Source organism: Pomacea canaliculata, linkage group LG2, assembly GCF_003073045.1.
Source record: "Pomacea canaliculata isolate SZHN2017 linkage group LG2, ASM307304v1, whole genome shotgun sequence".
Classification (NCBI taxonomy): Eukaryota; Metazoa; Mollusca; class Gastropoda; order Architaenioglossa; family Ampullariidae; genus Pomacea; species Pomacea canaliculata.
In genome coordinates this window covers 27149633-27170591 of record NC_037591.1, presented here as the reverse complement: position 1 = coordinate 27170591, position 20959 = coordinate 27149633, and the positions used below count along the sequence as shown (strand labels likewise).

The following is a 20959-nucleotide window of genomic DNA, read 5'->3' as shown; positions in this document are numbered from 1 at the left end:
AACAAGAAGTAGTGTTTACCTTCAAACGACGTTATCACTATCGAACACATGGCGACATTCCCAGTCTCTCTAGGCTCACCATTCCAGTCCCCGATGCCAGAGGAAGTCAACTCCGTGTACAGCATGGTGGTGGTGGTGTCTGCTAATGTCACGCTCTTGTACAGCGAGTGATTAGCTCGTGCAGACGACGACAGCACATCCCGGGTACACTCCCATTATCTACGGTCCAGGTGTGTATGACGATAGCTACCCACGGAACTCCGCGCGCCGGTCTTTACCTATCTAGTGTCTTGCCTTTTGCTTCCCTTTATCTCGGCCTCTGACCCGTGGCGGGTTCAAGGTCGTCATGAGTGTCATACAATTTCTTCGTTTATGTCTGCGGTGCCGACTTTCCGCAGTAATGACAATCGTACTCACACTCTGTTTGATCTCAGCCGAAACTTTGCCGCTCAGTCGTCTCACTCTCTACCCGGGGTACACTTGATGCATACCGGGTCCGGGTAGGGTTGCCACCAGAGGCATATTTCACCTGACCTGTAGCGTAGTAAACACCGACACCCAGTCTTCCTCCCTGCACCCTCCCCAAGACACTGAAGAATGCTATAACCCGACGCACTCAGCTGTGGACAAGTTCGACGGGTTGTCCTCTTCCTCTCCTCCGTACTTGTAAGCAAGACCGTGACAGAAATCCTCCCCAAGTCTTTCCGCCTGGCGAAGTCAACTGTCTACTTCTCTCCCTCCCTCCTACCACAGCTTTTCAATTCTACAATAAAGGAGTTTTCCTTGTCCCCAAACTTGTTCACTGCGCCATTGTGTAGGTGTGTCAATGGTTTCTCCCTGAGACTTTTTTGTGGTGGGATGAGACACCCCATTCACGTGTTCGGGTAGGAGGTGGGCAGCGGCCTCGGACCAGACAGGTCACAATGGTTGGCAGACGAGGGTTGAGTGTGGCCTGCAAAGACTATCGTAAATAGAATTTATATAAATAATGCTCTACATCTGCTACAAGGATATAATGTGAACATCTACATAACCTGTTTTTATTCTGGTGTTTCCTGGTATCATACCTCGAGTTCTTGACAACATGGAATGCACCGCGATGGTTGTTTCTGCTTACATTCTACAGAAGTGCACTGTGGTTGAAGCCGTCGCCATATTCTTTTTATAAAGATTTATTTATTTGGGCTTTTATTTTGATTATAAAGGAGATATTTTTGGTATCATCCAAATGGACCGAGTTCTGGGTGAAGTGAACACGCGGTATGCAGGCACCAATACACATGCGTTCGTACGTACGTACGAGGGAGGGATGGAGACTTTACGTGTGTAATAAACTGACGAGCACCCATGATAAGAGTTATAAAAACCAAGTATGCTCCCCGATCTTACAGAGGCAAGCCGGACACTTCAAAAGGTCACATGTACGTAGACTGATGCAAACATCTCTGTGGGGATGGTCAAAGAAGCCATTGTTCTAGCCACTGAAACACATTAGCAACATCCGGCTGGGGCAACGAGTTCGAGTCGATTCTGTTAGCTTCCCGGCAATCAGGTCGCAATGAACTGCTGGTAGAATTGTGAGAGCTGTCAATGCATCATGTGGACGTGAAATGCGTTTGTATGAAATGATAATGATGATGGTCGATGAACAACAAAAATAACAACAATGACAACAATAGAAGTATATATAACATCCGTCCTCAAACCTGGAGTCCTATCTGGTTGCCGGATATATTCGTCCCTATCCATACAACTGCATCTCTAAAAGACGTTCTTCGATGCCGTGAACAAAGCAAGACACACGAGCGACTGCGTCTACGACAGAAGCACCTCTTCACCTCCCAACAGGTGAGACGAGAACACGCGGAGGTGTGCGACATTCCAGGGTAGGGCGGATCACATGCTCAGCTTTGCGGATCCTCGTACACTTCGTGCGTAGGAGAAAAATAATGTAGGGCTGTGTAATCTCTAAGATTACAAAAGAACAATTTTACGGACACTTACACATTCCTTTGATATAAAAATGGTTATCTGTCCACAAGCTGGCTTTGACAGCGACCTCTAAGCCCAAGAGAGCGTGACGTGTCTATTTATTATTATTATTGCTATTGTTATTGTTATTGACAACTCCTAGCACTCGTCTCCCCAACCCACCCCCGATACCACAATCGCCTACCTGTCATTGGTCAGTTTTCTGTCCAGTCATGCGAGTCTCGTCAGGTATGAGGTTTTTCGCGTGATCACGCGCCGTGATAATGACGTCACGGCATGCGTCAGCGAGGGAGACAATCGACTACTGTCATTCTTGTTTTCTGGAAAAAGCCCTCCCGATTTCTCGACCGACCGACCAGCGATCCTGACGGTACCAGCGGGTGGAGGACGTGGGGAGGGAAATGTCGGGGCGGAAGAGAGTTTGCGAGGGTCTCGTGATGGCTTCATGACACGTGCAGGATCGGGGAAAGGTCACTTCCGAGAGCGCGACCGTCCCAAGGGGACTCTGCGTGCGACGATGAACTTCCTCGGAGGAAATATCCTTGTGGTTTTACCGTTAACTCGCAGGGAGCTTACCCGGATGACTGTACAAACCGCCAATCTCAATTCCTACCTTAATCTTGGAAGTCAGTTTAGCCCTTGACCTTCATGATGGCAGGGAAGGAGGAAGGAGGGAAGGAGGGAAGTAGGGAAGGAGGTATAGTGGGGTGAGTGGTTCATCAAAGACAAAACAGCTATGAGTTCAGGTGTACTCAAAACACATCGTTGATCTTGAAGGTCTACCGGTGTTCTATTTGAGTTGTTTGTGGTGGATTTCGTTTCCTCTTTGATGTTTTTTATTTCAAATCACTGGGCTGAATTCGCCCCAAGGAAAGGATTTAGAAAATCTGAGTAGCAAGCCCTCTGCCAGCCTCGAAAAGCAACCGACAAACATCATCGGGCACAGAAGGTCACCACCACGACATCACAAGAGCCCTGGGATGCTCCCAACTCTATCACTGAATGTTATCAGGATGTTAGTGGAGCCAGCTACAGTTGTGGGTTCAAGGGTCTAACTCCTCTGTGCAAAGTGACCTTTGGAAACTTCTAGCTCTGAAAAAAAACTTGGATTGTTTTTTGTTTTAGTTTGGATTGTTTTTAGGGGTGGTGGTGTTGTTTTCTTGTGTTTTGTTTGTTTGTTTTTTTTCTTTGTGTTTTGTTTTTCCTTTTTCTTTTGTTGTTCTTGTTGTTGTTTTTTTGGTTTGTTTTGTTTTCTCAGACTGGGAAATAAGTGTTTCCTTCAATTGTTTAGAGGAACATGAACTCTAGTCACTTTAATACTAGCAATAACTTTCAAAAATGAATAATCACACTCCAGCGTACTAAGCACAGCCGCTTAGATTGTGCATGTAATATAATATATAATAAAAGTGGGTGTGTATATATATATATGTAGAATATAATAATAAGTATAAAACAGCGTGTAGTTAATCTGAGCCGTTGTTTGAGATTTGACAATTTATTACCCTCATAAACTGCTCCACAAGCCACCTACCCTGTGTACTACCCACAACAACCAACACAAAACTCGTCCTTCTCGTAGTCCGTCATTCAGCGCCACGATCTTTCTCTCGTCTCGCCTGAAGCGTTTGACTTACTAGTATACTAGTACACTAGTATACCTGTTTGACAGAACTTGAGGTCACAGTGAACCACACTACCATAGCTCAGACAGACAAACAGGAAAGGACACGACTGTCACAATATATACGATACAACACATCAATAACAAGGTAAGTTCAGGTAAGTTAACGTTCGCTCACTGCTGGGGCAGACAGCAGGGCAGAAGTGTGAAGAACAGGTTAAGAATGTTTTGATCAGTTTTGTGCGCAGTTTTTATTTGTACCTACCTGAGGAGACTAGACCTGCTTAAATATGTTCAGAGCTAAAATTAAGACTGACGGACGACTAAGTGTTCTCCGTGTATTTCTAAACATAACCTGTTTTTGCTGTACAGATCATCAAATTCCGGGGTTTTAAACTCTAGCCATTCCTCAACCCCTGATACACATCACCCATACACAGATGCTTTCCTCATACACACATACATATACACTACTTACAGACACACATTATTATACACATTCACTCATGCATACAGAGTCTCTTCACATCAGAAGGTTTTAAAACAAAGAAAACAAATCCACCTTGAATAGAAGACATACAGTAAACTCTCATGGCAACATGGAAAGAGAAGAAAGAAAGAGACAGAGAGAAGGATGGTAAAAAAAAAAAAGAATACATGACTGTTTGAGAGAGAGAGAGATGGAATTTGGTGTTCGTCTACATTTTTCACGTGCACTGACAAAGCCAGTGAGTACTCACCCTTTGACGTCATGGCTCCAGCGATGACTTAACCGTCAATGACGATGATATCGCAGAAACGTGTGTTCCAGGTGTGTGATCACTGGCTGGCACTACCTGCAGACATGTCAGGACACAGCTGTGTACTCACGGCATTGAGAGCTGTCATTAGAGCCAGTCATGTCGCTGTCACATTGGGAGACACACTCAGAGGGTGGGTGTGTGTGTGCGTGTGTGTGACGTGTGTGTGTGTTGAAGGGGAGGGGGGAATGGGGAGCAAGAAAAGGAACTGCCGACTCCGGGTTTCCTCTCTCAATTTAGCGTCGGTGAGACTGTTAACCTTCACACTTTCCGGTGGTCTACACATTCTGTGCTCACGTACAGCAAATGAATGCGTGACCCCGTGACACGTCAGTGGTTCCATGTTTATTACTCATGTAATGTTACCCGTCACATAACGGGGACTTCATTGACCTATTTATCAGATGCAGCTAGAATTTTCTCGAACGTTTGCGGAAGTTATAAATAATGGTTGTTATGTTAGCATTCTCCTTTTCAGTCTCCTGTTTTTTTTTTTTGTTTTTGTTTTTTTTTTTTTTTTTTTTGCTCGTGTGTGTGTGTGTGTGCTTTATTATTTATTTATTTTTCGGAACCATGCCTATATAAGTTCCTCAAGGGTCTTTTTTTAAACGTTTGGAAAATCGCAAATTAATTGCGTGAGGATCTGGCAGTTTCAGTTTCATGCGGGGTTCACTTATTTTAAGGACTAAAATTCAAGTTTAAGCACACGTGTAGCAGGACTGTACACATTTACAGGCCGCAACTTTCAGTTCGTGGACATCCCTCAATCTCTAGCATCTCAGCCCTGTAAAAATTGTAACAACAGGAGGTCTTAAAGCTTCCAGTATGAATCACTAGCTTGTGTGCAGATGCCTAACGACAGCACTTCCCCTCTGCTCACACCCTTCCACTCCAACGGTCAGGTTATCTTTTCAGTCTGGGGATTGGGGAGATCATTATTTCGTTACGCATGACTAAGCACACACTGGGTGTAGCCAGGTAATGTGTATAGGTGCACACAGCATCTAATAGTCATCGTTAGTGAGGGAGACACCCAATTACAGGAAAACAACACATTAGTCGATTTCTTCAGGATCATTCCCGACTCCAGACCTCTATATCTACCCGTATAAAGTACAAAAACAAAAACAAAACAAAAACAAATCAAAACAAAAAACAAATCAAAACAAAAAACAAAACAAAACAACAATGCCAACAAAAAAATAAAAAAAAAAACAAAACCGGACAAAAAACAAAAATGAAAAACAATCAAAAAGCAAAACAACAACAAAAACCCACACGGACAATGAGGAATAAAGGAAAGCTTGAAAAAGAAAACTGGAGGGAAGGATGATAATATGTGAAATACATATTCCATGTTAAATAAGTCAGACAAAGCTTTCAGGTTATCAGAGTAAGAACCAAATATACGTGTCGGTGTATACAGCAACTATCACCTTGACTTTTGTCCTTTTAAATATGTAACAGAAAGGAATAAGACAGGAGCGAGGAATAATACTGTGCTGAGTGATAAAAGACAAACCGGCCAACAGAAACTGTCCCCACCTGTTGCGTCTCTCAGGTGCACGTGCTAGAGAACAGGAGAATTACAAGAGGCTGCAGACACTTGTATTTATCCTTTTCACTCCAGTGTCAGCAGGCACTGCTCGGTGTTAAGTGACATCACTATAAGTGTCTGTGCTCCCAGTTTACCTGCACAACCTCAGGTGTGTTCATCGCACAGCCAATCGTCTAAAGGTATGCAGATCTTGTCCTTCAGGTTGCACAGCAGCACTTGCTCATGTGTCGTGTGATGGTACTCCGAGCTGCTTAATTACATGATTAGTTACATGCAGCCTGTTGCCGGGGTTAGGGAGGTCGTCTGGTGTCTTATGGAAAGCTTATTTATATCCTCATATGTCGTTAATACACGCGCGTGTGTGTATGTGTGTCAAACAGACAGTGCACCTTTGACAACACATTTTCTATCAGAAATAAAATGTCGGGAATTGGAAGACCCCGACAGAAAAAAAACAACAACAACAAAAAAACCAAAAAAAAAAAAAAAAAAAAAAACAAACAACAACAAAAACAAAACAAACTATGGAGACACACAATGTTAACAGAGAGCATTCTCAGCTGTAAGACTGTAAGACTGTAATGCTATTCATACAAACCACGTGTCATCCAGTGAACCTAACTGCACCATCATCGTTACACGACACAACGTGAATGACTACGTCATCATGACCGTGTAACAGGCTGGCGTCACGCCTTTCATTACATACTTAGACAGGAATGTAACCACCCACAGCCGGGTTATCGCCGGAACAGACCAAAGTAAACACGTGTTTCAGTTTGCACAGGCCTGTACGGTGTATCGGAGTGACAGCCGCAACATCCACCTCACCTGAATAATTACCTCAGCCCGCAATCACACCTGTCATTACTCCTGTCACTGCTGGCAGCAACCTTCACATCTTATTTCGCTTTTTTTTTTAAACTCAGAAAATCTTCCAACTGACATAAACCTTATTTAATCAATAAGCATTTTAGTCACAGAAGACAGAGAGAGAGAGAAAGGTGAAGTATTTCACAGGTGAGAAGCTGTCTTACCGTCAACGCGCTCCGTGTCGCTCAAGGTGTACGATGATACTGACACGCTGTAAGTATTTCATCCTTTCAGGAGAAAATATCCTTTACTTGGCAACATTGTTTAAAGTGTTCGCATAATACATCGTAAACATTTACACCCACTGGCTGGAGTGTGGGAGGGTCGTTGTTGTTGATGACGTCAAAGTGAGCTGTCAGTTTCATCCACTCACCGTCAGTTGCTGTGAGGAGAATGAGGTCTTCCCTGTCCGAACCCACAGGGTCCTGTGACTGACAGCGCCGGTGGTAGAGTATCCGTAGCGCCTGACAACAGTCAAACCATTCTTCTCTCGTTCAGAGGCGCTGAGAGTGGAGTAGAGGATCCGTCTTTGACTTCCACTTGTGCGTGACCCCGGCTGACCTCGCTCCCTGTGTTCATTTCCGACTCGCGCTCGTTCGTCCCACTTCCATGCGCTGTCATCATCTCCTACTCGCCCACAAGTCTGTCTTTTTAAATAGTACCGGCGTGCTCGCATTTAAATCATTGACACACACATATTAACCAGCGGGCGTCGGACTGACAGGAGGAGGGTCACGTGAATCGGGGAACTCAACTGTTGAAACACTCCTCGTCAGCTTTTAGTTACTTTTTAATGGTAAAAGACAACTTTTAATCCCACTGAAATGCAATAATTCAGAATTGTGTGTGTTTGTGAATAAACACGCCTTCTGTTTGAATTTTTTTATCATTTAACTAATTAATTTTGTAGGATTAGAATTATTTGGAATAATTCGGAATTTTTCCTTTCCACGGACTGCCCTCTCACTGATAGTCTGCCATTCCCCGAAAGTACTGTTGTCTTTCATTAATATATATCTCTTCTGTTTCATCGACATTTTTTTCTCAATTACTAATAATTATACATGCATGTTCATGTATTTGTGCCCACGTGCAATGAAGTTTCACGTTCTTGCAGGTCTTTGTTGTTTGATCGCCTTTGTATTAACTTTGTATTTTTTAATACACTGGAAAAGAACAATCATTTTCAGCAGGCAGCAAGACTTATTAGCTTCACTTATGAGGAGGTATAGCTATGTAAAATGATCCAACTGCTCAGACAAAATAATCTAAATCACATTGCTGCACCTCGTTTAAAGGGAGATAATTTCTACGTCTTTTTCATTAGTCATGTAAATTAATTTCTCTTGATAATGGTTGCTACATTCATACTCACAAACAGCTCCTCAAACAAATTAAACATCATAGAGATTTATTTCTTCATGAAAAGGAGCATTTTATGTGCATTGTTGTGAATTAAACATTTTAATTAAAAAAAAATAGTATAAATTTCAAGCGTACACTTGGTAAGACAAACTATTTTAATGCAAATAGGTGCATTCAATACAAAATGTGGAGAAACCTTGGACAAAATCGTCAATAAAACGTGACATGGCAGCATCAGATGAGTTAAATGACTTGCTACAATAATAAATGTACAATTAAGCAGCGAGGATCCAGCATTAATTAAAGGCCGAGGTTGAACAGTCGTAAGAACTGTGTGAGAACAGAACAGTCTGTTTGCAAAAGCAAGCTTCTAGAAACACTTATCGTGTGCAAGAGATAATCAAATATATCATTATTAATGAAATTTTGTAAACAAAAGTACGCTCACTATCTATAAGCTATATAAAAGATAACTTTAGGTAGTACAAGGAATGGTGCATGTCATGTTTACACTGTGGTCACGTGTAACAACATTGATTGGGAACTGGCAAAGGTCTGAAATGTCAATAATACATAAGTAATGTAAATATATAATTCTTATAGAGATTATGTGCCTGGTGTAGCTGTGTAGAGGCACACGATGTATGTAATGTTATAAATGTATATAAACTAATTCATTACTCAGTTATCTCGACGAGTGTATGATGACATTACTGCAATGATTGCTCAGTCTCCGCGGCTGCCGAATGCACACATAGAGAGGATTAAAAATCGAGTAAAGTACACAAAATAAAACAATGAAGAACAAATAGTTAAGAAAACGACAATCAGTTTCATCTCATTGTAATAGTAATATTACGATAACAAGAAAGTACAAAGACAGGATAAGGCATTACTCGTATTGACCCATCAAGATGATTTTCACTTCTTTCTGATACAAGCAGTTGCAGGTGTATACACTGTATTAAAGATGATGTCGTGGGGAGTTTCCTGTGACCAGAGCCGGGGTTCAGTCAGGGGCACTTGGGACCCATCCATCGCCCTTCACGTGGCAGTGTGACGTCACTGATACTGGGCCCCGGATTTGGTCCGCATGACGACGAAGGAGGCCAGGAGCCCGAGGATGGCAGTAACGTTGCTTCCCAGAGATTCAAGCTTCTTCAAAAATTGTTTAGCTTGGTCGCTGTCTGTTTTGCCGTATCGGCAGAACTTGGCAAAGTGTTCGCAGTTTGAATTCAGGAAATGGTAGAGTCTGGAGCCAATTAAATCGCGTGCGGTTGCAACGATTTGCCATGGTAAGCGTGGTCTACAGATTTAAACAAACCAACACAAATGTTACCAGATAAAAATAGTGAACTTAAGCAAACTTCACTCAATATATCACTTTAATATATCCGATGGCTTACACAGATAAACTGTTTTGTATTGTAAAAGTCGTACTCGAACCTTTAAACTTGCTTATTATGCTTTGTCCTGCAAGGTCTGCTAGCTACTTACTCCCAGTCTTTATCCTTTTCATTATTAATCTTGGCCTTGCTGCTGCCCGCCACCTCCATGAAGTCTGCCTCCTGCACTATCCCTTCTGTCGTCCCAGTGGTTGCTGATTGGAGGATCCAGGATGGACGTTTGTTGTCAGCTCTATGACCTTTCCCTTACCTGAGACAAAGCAGGGTAGTAATTTGAGATGACAAGGATGCACATTGACTTTGGTGGTGTTGAAAATCCTCATTGTATCAAGAGGTTCATGTATCCTTACAGACTGACCTTTCCACTATTTTACTCCCCTCAAAATACATTTTCCTCAATATCCCAGATGTAACACTTCAAAGACAATTGTCTTAAGTTGTTAACATCTATAAACAACTGATTATTCGTTTCAAAATGATATTTTAAAATGGTATTCTAATTACACCTTTAATTCACCAATAAAATTTTTTTCTTACAGATATTAAAAAAACTTTATCTACAATTCCATTTCGACTTTCGCCTGAATATTGACCTACTATTCATAATTCACTCCTGCTGATAAACCCGTTTCTCGTCATCTTTTGTACTATTTCTAGCACATCCCTGTTCAACAAATGGCAGCCTTCTACCTATTTACTTATAATTTTGTTGCAATTTTCTAAAAAAAATTCTTTAACTTTTGAGGTTGAATACAACTTTGCTTCTTTTCATGTCACGCAAGCTAATGCCACAATAATTTAATCAAAACAACAAAAACAAAAAAATCTGGTCATAATATAGAACATAACATCAAATCAGTAAACAAAAGTTAAAATCTCACCGATATAAACAGCCCAGTGAGAATAAATCGGTCGTGGAAATTCGATTAAATCTCCTTCACGTGCCTTGCTCATTATCATTCTGTTGTGCTCCTCGATCTCCTTAGTGCTGTTTCCCGGAGCGGATTTCGCCATTGTCAGGTGAAGGAGTTACCTGTCGAGTCATGCTACAATATTAATAAAACACAAGCGAAATGCGAATTTACCTTGTTTTCAAAATCTGCCTTCAAAGAACAGTCATTCTTCAACTAACTTACGGGCATACCTTTGAGACCAATAAGAAAATGTGTGGAGAGAAGGTGGTGGCAGTGCGGTGTCTGCTCCTCTGGCCGCGCAAAAAGGACAACATCGTTTCTGAAAAATAAACTATTTCAAGAAGTCTACGTGTCCGGGCTATTTTGGGGTTACTGAGAAATGAGTAGTTTTTTAGGGAGTTGTTTGCTTGGTAAATTTCTTCTCTCACAACCGCTGTAAAAAAAAATAAAATAAAAAATAAAAGCTGTGCTCGTCCCCTTCCACAGCACACACCCGATCTCCCGTGAAGGGGTGGGGTTGGGATGGGGAGTGCACCGATGAATAGATGTTTTGCGACACCGTGTGGGATTTTCCCAAAACAAGGTTTATACTTGTGTATAGAATCTGTATGTGCGTGCGTGCGCCTGTTAAAAAGAGAGTGAGGGAGACAGTGTGTGTGTGTGCACGCTCGCACGAGAGGATGCACTCTTCATGGAGAGTTTGGTTTTTCTTTTGTGTTTTTTGTTTTTTTTTTTTTTTTTGTTTACGTGTGCTCATCGTCTGTATAAGAGCTCAGCTGTAATGTGCTGCAATCAAAGGGTAGGTCAGTTAAGGCCCAGCTCCGGCCGAAAAAATAAAAATCGTTTCACAGGATAGCGCAGATTTTTTTTTCTTTTCTTTTTTTTTTTTTTTTTTTTTTTTTTTTTAATCAGCTATTTAGCCCTTGAATGAAGTTTTAAAAAATGGTTTTAGTGCACTCGTCGCGCTATCGGTTGCCATGGAAACAATCCAAATTAGTGTGTCTGAACTCTTTGTTTCTTGAAATATCCTTTTCGCAAAGTCATGAAGTGTGATGTCATGTGTGTGTGTGTTTGCAGTCGTACGGTGCTATGCATAGCACTAGATGAGAATTGTGATAAAAGTTAAATTGACATTAATTAGCATTATAAATATTATAAAGTAGATAATGAACGGGATTGAAAGCGTTTGTATATTGAACACAGTTCTATGTGGCACGTGGTTTATAAATGTATACTACAGAATTGTGTGTGTTTGTGAATGAACACGCCTTCTGTTTGTATCTTTTTATTATTAAACTAATTAATTTTGTAGGATTAGAATTATTTGGAATAATTCGGAATTTTTCCTTTCCACGGACTGCCCATTCACTGATAATCTACCATTCCCCAAAAGTAGTGTTGTCTTTCATTAATATATATCTCTTCTGTTTCATCGACATTTTTTTCTCAATTAGTAATAATTATACATGCATGTTCATGCTTTCGTGCCCACGTGCAATGAAGTTTCACGTTCTTGCAGGTCTTTGTGTGTTTGATCGCCTTTGTATTAACTTTGTATTTTTTTAATACACTGGAAAAGAACACAATCATCTTCAGCAGGCAGCAAGACTTACATGTATTAGCTTCACTGTTATGAGGAGGTACAGCTGTGTAAAATGAAACAACTGCTCAGACAAAATAATCTAGATCACATTGCGGCACCTCGTTCAAAGGGAGATAATTTCTACTTTTTTTTTTTATTAGTCATGTAAATTAATTTCTCTTGATAATGTTTCCTACATTCATACTCACAAACAACTCCTCAAACAAATTAAACATGACAGAGATTTACTTCTTAATGAAAAAAGAGCATTTTATGTACTTTGTTGTGAATTAAACGTTTTAATAACACAGACTATAAATTTCAAGCGTCCACTTTGTAAGACAAACTATTTTAATCCAAATAGGTGCATTAAATACAAAACGTGGAGAAACCTTGGACAAAATCTTCAATAAAATGTGACATGGCAGCATCAGATGAGTTAACTGACTTGCTACAATAATAAATGTACAATTAAGCAGTTAGGATCCAGCATTAATTAAAGGCCGGAGGTTGAACAGTCGTAAGAACTACATGAGAACAGAGCAATCTATTTGCAAAAGCAAGCTTCTAGAAACACTTATCGTATGCAAGTGATTATCAAATATATCATAATTAATGAAATTTTTAAAACAAAAGTGCGCTCACTATCTATAAGCTATATAAAAGATAACTCTAGGTAGCACAAGGAATGGTGCATGTCATGTTTACACTGTGGTCACGTGTAACAAGATTGATTGGGAACTGGCAAAGGCCCGAAATGTCAATAACACATGTTATATACATATATATTTTTAAATAGAGATTATGAGCCTGATGTAGCCGTGTAGATGCACACGATGTATGTAATGTTATAAATGTATATAAACTAATTCATTACTCATTTATCTCGACGAGCGTATGATGGCATTACTGCAATGACTGCTCAGTCTCCACGGCTGCCGAATGATTGCATAGAGAGGATTAAAAATCGAGTAAAATACACAAAATAAAACAATGAAGAAGGAATAGTTTAGAAAACGATTAGCAGTGTCATCTCATTGTAATAGTAATATTACGATAACAAGAAAGTACAAAGACAGGATAAGGCATTAGTCGTATTGACCCATCAAGATGATTTTCACTTCTTTCTGACACAAACGGTTGCAGGTGTATACACTGTGCAGGTGTGATGTCGTGGGGAGCTTCCTGTGACCAGAGCCGAGGCTCAGTCAGGAGCCCTCGGGACCCATCCATCGCCCAGCTTCACGTGGCAGTGTGACGTCACTGATACTGGGCCCCGGATTTGGTCCGCGTGACGACTGAGGCGAGGAGCTTGGGGATGGCAGGAAGGTTGCTTCCCAGAGATTCAAGCTTCTTCAAAAGTTCTTTAGCTTGGTCGCTGTCTTCTTTTGAGTATCGGCAGAGCTTGGCAAAGTGTTCGCAGTTTGAATCTAGAAGATGGTAGAATCTGTAGCCAATTAAACTGTTTGCGGTTGCAACGATTTGCCATGGTGGGCTTGGTCTGCAGATTTAAACAAACCAATAAAACTGTTACCAGATAAAAATAGTGAATTTAAGTAAACATCACTCAATATATCCTTTAATATATCTGATGACTTACACAGATAAACTGTTTTATATTGTGAAAGTCGTTCTCGAACCTTTAAACTTGCTTATTATGCTCTATAGCCTGCAAGGTCTGCTAGCTACTTACTCCCAGTCTTTATCCTTTTCATTATTAATCTTGGCCTTGCTGCTGCCCGCCACCTTCATGAAGTCTGCCTCCTGCACTATGCCTTCTGGCGTCCCAGTGGAGGATCCAGGATGGACGATTGTTGTCAGCTCTATGACCTTTCCATTACCTGCGACAAAGCAGGGTAGTAATTTGAGATGACAAGGATGCACATTGACTTTGGTGGTGTTGAAAATCCTCATTGTATCAAGAGGTTCATGTATCCTTACAGACTGACCTTTCCACTATTTTACTCCCCTCAAAATACATTTTCCTCAATATCCCAGATGTAACACTTCAAAGACAATTGTCTTAAGTTGTTATCATCTATAAACAACTGATTATTCGTTTCAAAATGATATTTTAAAATGATGTTCTAATTGCACCTTTAATTCACCAATGGCATTACTTTCTTACAGATATTACATAAATTTTATCTACAATTCCATTTCGACTTTCGCCTGAATATTGACCTATTATTCATAATTCCCTCCTGCTGATAAACCCGTTTCTCGTCATCGTTTGTACTATTTCTAGCACATCCCTGTTCAACAAATGGCAGCCTTCTATGTTTACCTATTATTTTGTTGCAATTTTCTGGAAAATTCTTTAACTTTTGAGGTTGACTACAACTTCTCTTCTTTTCCTGTCACGAAAGCTAATGCCACAATAATTTAATCAAAACAACAAAAAAAAGTCTGGTCATAATATAGAAATAATATTAAATCAGTAAACAAAAGTTAAAATCTCACCGATATAAACAGCCCAGTGAGAATAAATCGGTCGTGGAAATTCGATTAAATCTCCTTCACGTGCCTTGCTCATTATCATTCTGTTGTGCTCCTCGATCTCCTTGGTGCTGTTTCCCGAAGCGGATTTCGACATTGTCAGGTGAAGGAGTTACCTGTCGAGTCATGCTACAATATTAATAAAATACAGGCTAAATGCGAACTTACCTTGTTTTCAAAATCTGCCTTCAAAGAACAGTCATTCTTCAACTAACTTACGGGCATACCTTTGAGACCAATAAGAAAATGTGTGGAGAGAAGGTGGTGACAGTGCGGTGTCTGCTCCTCTCGCCGAGAAAATGACAGCATGTTGTTTCTGAAAAATAAACTATGTCAAGAAGTCTACGTGTCCGAGCTAGTTTGGGATTACTGAGAAATGAGTGAAGGGGTGGAGAACCTTAGGCTGTAATTACGAAGTACTTATGACTAGGTAAGTGCCTTGCGACACCGTGTGGAATTTTCCCAAAACAAGAAACTTATACTTGTGTATAGAACATGTATGTGCGTGCCTGATCGTGTTAAAAAGAGAGTGCGAGTCTGTGCGTGTGCGCGCGCGCTCGCACGCACTCTTCATGGATAGTTTGTTTCGTTTACGTGCGTACCAGAGTTCAGCTGTAATGTGTTGTAATCAAAGGGTAGATCAATTAATCATGCAGTCTGTAATCTGTACTAATTAGTGTGTCTGAACTCTTTGTTTCTTGAAACATCCCTTTCGCAAAGTCATGAAGTGTGATGCATTTGTGTGTGTTTGCAGTCGCACGGTGCTAGGCATAACACTAGATGAGAATTGTGATAAAAGTTAAATTGACATTAACATTATAAAGACTGTAAAGTAGATAATGAACAGAACTAAAAGCGTCTGTGTAATGAACACAATTTTATGTGGAGCAAAATTTATAAATGTATACTATTTTGATCGATTAATATTTTGTTATTAAAATCAGTAAGACACATGCTCTAATAACCCTTTGAATAATAAATTTATTTTTTAAATTAAATAAGTGCTTGATCACAAAAAAGGTTATGTCCTGTCGTTCATAAATCATGTTACATAAGCATGACACTTACCTCCAATTTAAGAGGAAATACCCCGTCATTAGTGAGATACACACATTATTTTTATGTTTTTAATTATTTAACAACGTAGACTTCAAAGAATAATCGAGAATGACTACGTTTCAGCTTATTGTCAACCTAGGAGTTCACTCACGCCCATGGCCAGTGCCACGTTGTTTAAAGAGGTGCAACGGCAGTGAGTCAGACGTTAACGGAGATGAACCATTTGAGATAAAAGATGATAATTCCAATGTTCACAGGCATGCATCTCAATTGCAAAATTTTGCCGTTGAAGTCGACATTGGTGATTAATACTATGTAATAAGACCATGCGTCTGAGGATTTTTTAAAGAGTGACTTAGGAGGGAACTGGGGTATTTTCCATGTGACCTCTAGTTCAACGCCAAGTGGCACATTTGAAAGATGGTTGTATCATACTAAACACTAAGACATGGGGTATGTTGTTACAAGGTCTTAAAGCCAGCTCAGCTCCTTCATACTTTGCACACGATACGGTGAACTCCGCTGTGTTGGCCCCATTGTTTTCTGTAATACGTAGGTCATTCCTATAAAAAGTCCTGTAGATGTCTGGAACTCTGGGTCTAATATCTGATACACAAAACAGCTGACGTTTATACATTTTTACCAGCTCCTCGTGTAAAACTAGGAACTGGAACTTCTTGACATGTAATGTACTAACATCATTTTGTACAAATGTGCATATTGTTTCACGTCTACACGAATGTTTACACGCGTGAATTTGTTTCAGATATAGTGGTGCTCCATGGTTGAAATGATCCACGGCAAGAAATCTCTGATGCTCGAGTAAACACCGACTGAACCTCGGGTCTGGTCGCAGGAAGCTCCCCACGACGTCACACCCAGTACAGTGAACACACCTGCAACAGTTTGTATCAGAAAAAAAAAAGTGAAAATCATGGTTGTCGAACGTGTGCATTCATGCAGGCAGAAGATAGTGCAGGTAACATTCACTATGACAGAAACACCTTGACGACAGCGCACGTCACATTCTTAGTGACACAACCTGCCTCAGGGAACACAGTACTAATATTCTGCAGCAACAGAAAAGTGTATGATTTTTCACTTCGTTTAAAGATCCAATGAAAAGGATGTTAGTGTAAGACAAAAATCGCGAAATATTCGAGAAACGATTTCTGAAAAGACATTTTGTAGCCAGATGCTCCATGTGGACTAAACACCTGCTGTATGTCCAGTGGATAAAAGATTAAAATGCTGATAATTTATATCTACTTTAATTGTCTGCTTCCCGTTAATGGTCATCCAGCTGACGACTAACGGTGTCCTTAACTGTCGTCTTACCGTCAATGTTACAGATTAAGGGACTACCACTCTCGCTGGAACACGCGTTCATGCCTTTCGTCAGCAAGCCGGCGCACAGCATGCGAGGGGTTATCAACCCATTGTAGATGGCGCCACACTCCCAGCTGGGTAAAATCGGTATTTGCGCAGCCAGAAGAGTTCTCTTTCCGCCTGATTTACCAAACAAAAGAATAAAATACGTGAAACTTTGCTTATTCTACGCACCAATTCCGTGTCATGGCATATCGCGGATGACATCAGCAGATGACAACCATAGGGTTGATGAAACCTTCTCGAGAATAGTGCTGATGAAAATAGCAAAAATATTGGATTTGTAAAGCACGTTTACCCGAGTGGATAATAACTCGCTGCGTTTACGGATATTACGTGAACGTTGCTGAAATTAATTCTGGACTTATCTTTGATCTGACGGTATCCTCCCTGACCTTACGGTATTGTAGCCCCTGACACTATGTGTCGTCGTTGATCTGACTTGTCCCTGACCTTACCGTAACGTCACTCTAAACTACACCAGTTAATTACACTCAATGGCCTCAACCTCTTACACCTCCAACACCCGTGTGGACACATAAACAAATATACTCACACATCGGAAACACACACACACAGATCCAACATTATATAATGCTCCTTTTAGGTAAAAGCATACTGGCTGCCAGTTCAAAACAAGCAACTGAGACACGAAAGAGGACCTTTGTTTCCCTTTGTTCTCTTTGTTTCCCAGCCGGAGATGTAGCACTTGGTTCTGGCCGAGTAGAAAGTGTGAGGAGAAGGCAGACAGGCAGGCTGCACGAAGTCGTCAAACCGAATGCCCCTCTGTCCGTGAGGCTTCACTTTCACAAGCGCCAGGTCGTAATCCCAAGTTTCGGCTGGAAGTAAACAGAATCGAAAATGGTGTCATGCACATCATGATTAGCGGACAGACAGACAGACAGACAGACAGACAGACAATTTTCCACAGCTAGTGACTTTGATGAACCCCATTGAGACAAGAATTAGGTTTCTTAGAATCTCTCCAAGAAAATGTAGCTTACTTTTTAGGTCTGCCTTTCCCTATTCCCTGTGAAATTATAAGAAAAATTCTGATGCTTACGATCGTAGGCTGCATGCATATATATGCCTTGCACTTCGAACATCTGCTCTCCTTCATCTCGGATATCGAGATTGTCGTCGCCGACCTTCAGCATCACATCAGTTTCCTTCCGTTCCCTGCGCAGCAAGGGCAGATGCACACAGCGACGCAAACATCCTTCACTCGCCATCTTTCCCTCCCCCCTCCCTTCACTCACCCAGATCTGTGTTATTGTATTTATTACTCATTCAACTGTTTCGTTTAAAGTGTAATGCGCTCACTGCTATATGGTATAATGCGCTACATAAATAATATTTTACACTAGCATTATTGTTAATTATTCATACTACTCTATAGATATGGTGTGTACACTATACTACTATGTGTATATACTATACTCACACAATGAGTATATTATAGTGTCGTATACTACTATACAGATATGACGAGTGCATACATCTCCATGGTTATGAGTTTTAATAATGGAAATGATGTGACCCATGTTATGTGTACAGCAGCATGCTCCATTTAAAGCATACAAAAAGCACATTTTAGATTCATTTAGTCAATACCTCAATACACTGCTAGGTTCCTTCAACAACAAAAAAGTTTCGAGTGTATGCAAAATCTCGTTTTAAAAATATTGTGCTAAGAAAGACTGCAAACTGCTCTAAAGCGTGTGAGGTTTGTCACAAGTGAGTGATGGGTTGGTCTGTGTGGTAGGATGACTGGGATAGAGCTAACTGAAGGACTCACTCGAAGCAGTTCGCAGACGAGATCACCCAGCGTTCGCTGATGATGACACCGCCACACAAGTGCTGTCCGCTGATGTCTGCAATTCCAACCGTCCAGGGGAACAAGCCGAAAGTGGGTATATAGCCCACCTCTTGAGACTGCCGCAGTTCTAGGGCCACTACGTCCCATCCGTTCACCGTGGCATCCAAGGGAGAAGTATCAAGAGGTCGTCTTCCGCAATGGATATCTCCTGCATGTGAACGCGACTGTTTTTATACCTCCTACACCATGTCATCCCCCCACCCTTCTCCCTCGTACAGTATTCAACTATCCTCGGAAGACAAGAGTATGTGAACATTTAATACTATATATAAGACACACTTTCTCAATTGCTAAGTTTGTGAGTTAATTTTGTTGTGTTATGCGAGAGAAAATATCCAAAGCATGGTTGCTATAAATCAGTTTGTTTAAAACATGTGTTTGATGGTTATTGCTTTATTACTGGCTCATTGTTTGGTTTATTTTTGGCGGGTGGAGGGACGAGTCAATATAATGAAGAGCACAACAGTACCCAAAGTAAATAGAAAAATATTTTTGTAATCATTATAGAAGATTATTTACATCCTTTCCATAAATGCATATACGAACTGTGTCCACTGAATGCTGGAAACATCTAACCATCTAGCATAGACAGTGTGATTAAGATTTAAACAAGATTTAAATATTAAATATAAACATGAAACCAGACGTATGGAAATACAAGTCCAGAGCCAGAGAGGCGGTGAACATAAATGGTTTATCACCTCTGTGCATAGTGTTTAGCAAACACGATTGTTACAGTTGGTGGATACTGACAGTTTGTCTACACAGATAGTAAGTAATATATTCTTACTGCCAAATCGGTGACTGTTAACAATCTCGGCTGCTTTGTGACGTCTTGCTCGCAGGTGTCTTCGCTGGAACTGGCAAAGAAAACAGATCTGAGCAAACCTCATCCATTACAATGTTTTCTCATAACATTTTTCAAGCTTGCCATAAACAGCTTGTCCAGACAGCGAACAAAAATAAAATCTCATGTGTCGTGTTAACAACCGAACTTTAACCAAATTTTTGTTTCATTGGGGTGAAGGACTGCTCACCGGTCTTCGTGGTCTAGCATCAAGAGAGGCAAGGCAGACATACAAAAGGACTGTGGCCATGTGTACTCTCATTCTGAACGATTTGGCGGACGGCAGCAGAAAGTCAAGCGGTTGGACAACTGAAATGTGCCGTTAGACAGATGTCAACATGTGAACACGCTCTTTCTTTCTCTCTCTGTTCACAGATACTTCACATTCACGCCAGTAAACGCATGCATGACAGTCACATGCGCGAACACTCGCACACAAACTCTTCAGCAACAAGTATACACGACAGGTGATGCTCGACAGACTTATTCTTACATAAGTATTTCTATTAAGCTTATTGATTACATGTTTTAGTAGTAGAACACGTTGTGTGCATGATATCCTGTAATTATTAGTGGGTTTTTTTCAGTACTTCATTCTCCTGTGTTTTATGTGTTGGTCAACCAACCTACATATCAGTGCCTCGTGTTTTGCCTGTGATGCCGCCTGACATAAATATTCAATTAAATCTAAAGACATAGATTTTTCGTTCATCATCAGAATCAGAGGCAATCGAACCTGCACAGAGTTGTTGTTATTTTCTACATACGCAATGAACACAAAAAACTCATCACGAAATGACTTACTGTCTCTGTGCAGCATGATGATGGTGTGTACAGTCCACTGAAGTTGGATGACCAAATGGATACAAATGCATGTTACAGGCCGATGTGAACAGCTGTTGCGAGGAAAGCAAGGAGTGTCACACTTGAGACTCTCTTCACGCGAGTGCGTCAATTACGCTGACGTCAATTCATTTAACGTCATCTCTCCTGTTCTGGATGACGTCAGTAAATGGACGGTCGATCAGGTGGAGAACTTACTTCATGGATATTTTGGGGGAAAAAAACTAGACGAAAATACAGTTGTTGTAGCCACAAGTGACCGGTGCCATGGCCGACAGCGGCAGAAGGTCAGCGGATAGGGAAGGTAATGGACTTTCACGAAGTCAAGG

The 20959-nt window shown here is 40.9% G+C and overlaps 3 protein-coding genes across 8 annotated transcripts in view; all 3 read right to left on the bottom strand.

Annotated features, from left to right (window-relative positions):
• Nucleotides 1-7463, bottom strand: part of LOC112557874 (pleckstrin homology domain-containing family G member 5-like) — a 58951-nt gene extending 51488 nt beyond the window's left edge. Inside the window, exons 1-2 of one of the 5 annotated variants that reach the window (XM_025227967.1) lie at nt 7012-7463; nt 4357-4452 (exon numbers count right to left, since the gene is read on the bottom strand). In XM_025227967.1, the coding sequence (XP_025083752.1) occupies nt 4357-4369 (13 nt within the window). In that variant the 5' untranslated portion in view covers nt 4370-4452; nt 7012-7463. Of the gene's footprint in view, nt 1-19; nt 638-4356; nt 4453-5961; nt 6154-7011 lie in introns of those variants that run through there. The other 4 variants (XM_025227969.1, XM_025227968.1, XM_025227959.1 and 1 more) reach the window with 4 other exon arrangements.
• A 778-nt stretch (nt 7464-8241) lies between these two features.
• Nucleotides 8242-14998, bottom strand: LOC112557521 (HRAS-like suppressor 3). 2 transcript variants are annotated; one of them, XM_025227434.1, is made up of 4 exons: nt 14841-14998; nt 14578-14729; nt 13808-13955; nt 8242-9518 (listed from the first exon to the last, which is right to left on the bottom strand). In XM_025227434.1, exons 2-4 carry the CDS (start codon nt 14708-14710, stop codon nt 9275-9277), a joined length of 525 nt encoding a protein of 174 aa, XP_025083219.1. In that variant the 5' UTR covers nt 14711-14729; nt 14841-14998; the 3' UTR covers nt 8242-9274. The 2 variants fall into 2 exon arrangements, with proteins under 2 accessions (XP_025083219.1, XP_025083220.1); XM_025227435.1 differs by lacking the exon at nt 8242-9518 and adding an exon at nt 12343-13615.
• Nucleotides 14999-15574: 576 nt separating this feature from the next.
• LOC112557520 (trypsin-3-like) lies at nt 15575-20746 on the bottom strand. The gene is made up of 8 exons (XM_025227433.1): nt 20592-20746; nt 19978-20096; nt 19731-19800; nt 18860-19088; nt 18125-18240; nt 17724-17900; nt 17011-17181; nt 15575-16568 (listed from the first exon to the last, which is right to left on the bottom strand). The coding sequence occupies exons 1-8, from the start codon at nt 20605-20607 to the stop codon at nt 16435-16437; spliced, it is 1032 nt and encodes a 343-aa protein (XP_025083218.1). The 5' UTR covers nt 20608-20746; the 3' UTR covers nt 15575-16434.
• Between the last annotated feature and the right edge of the window lie 213 nt (nt 20747-20959).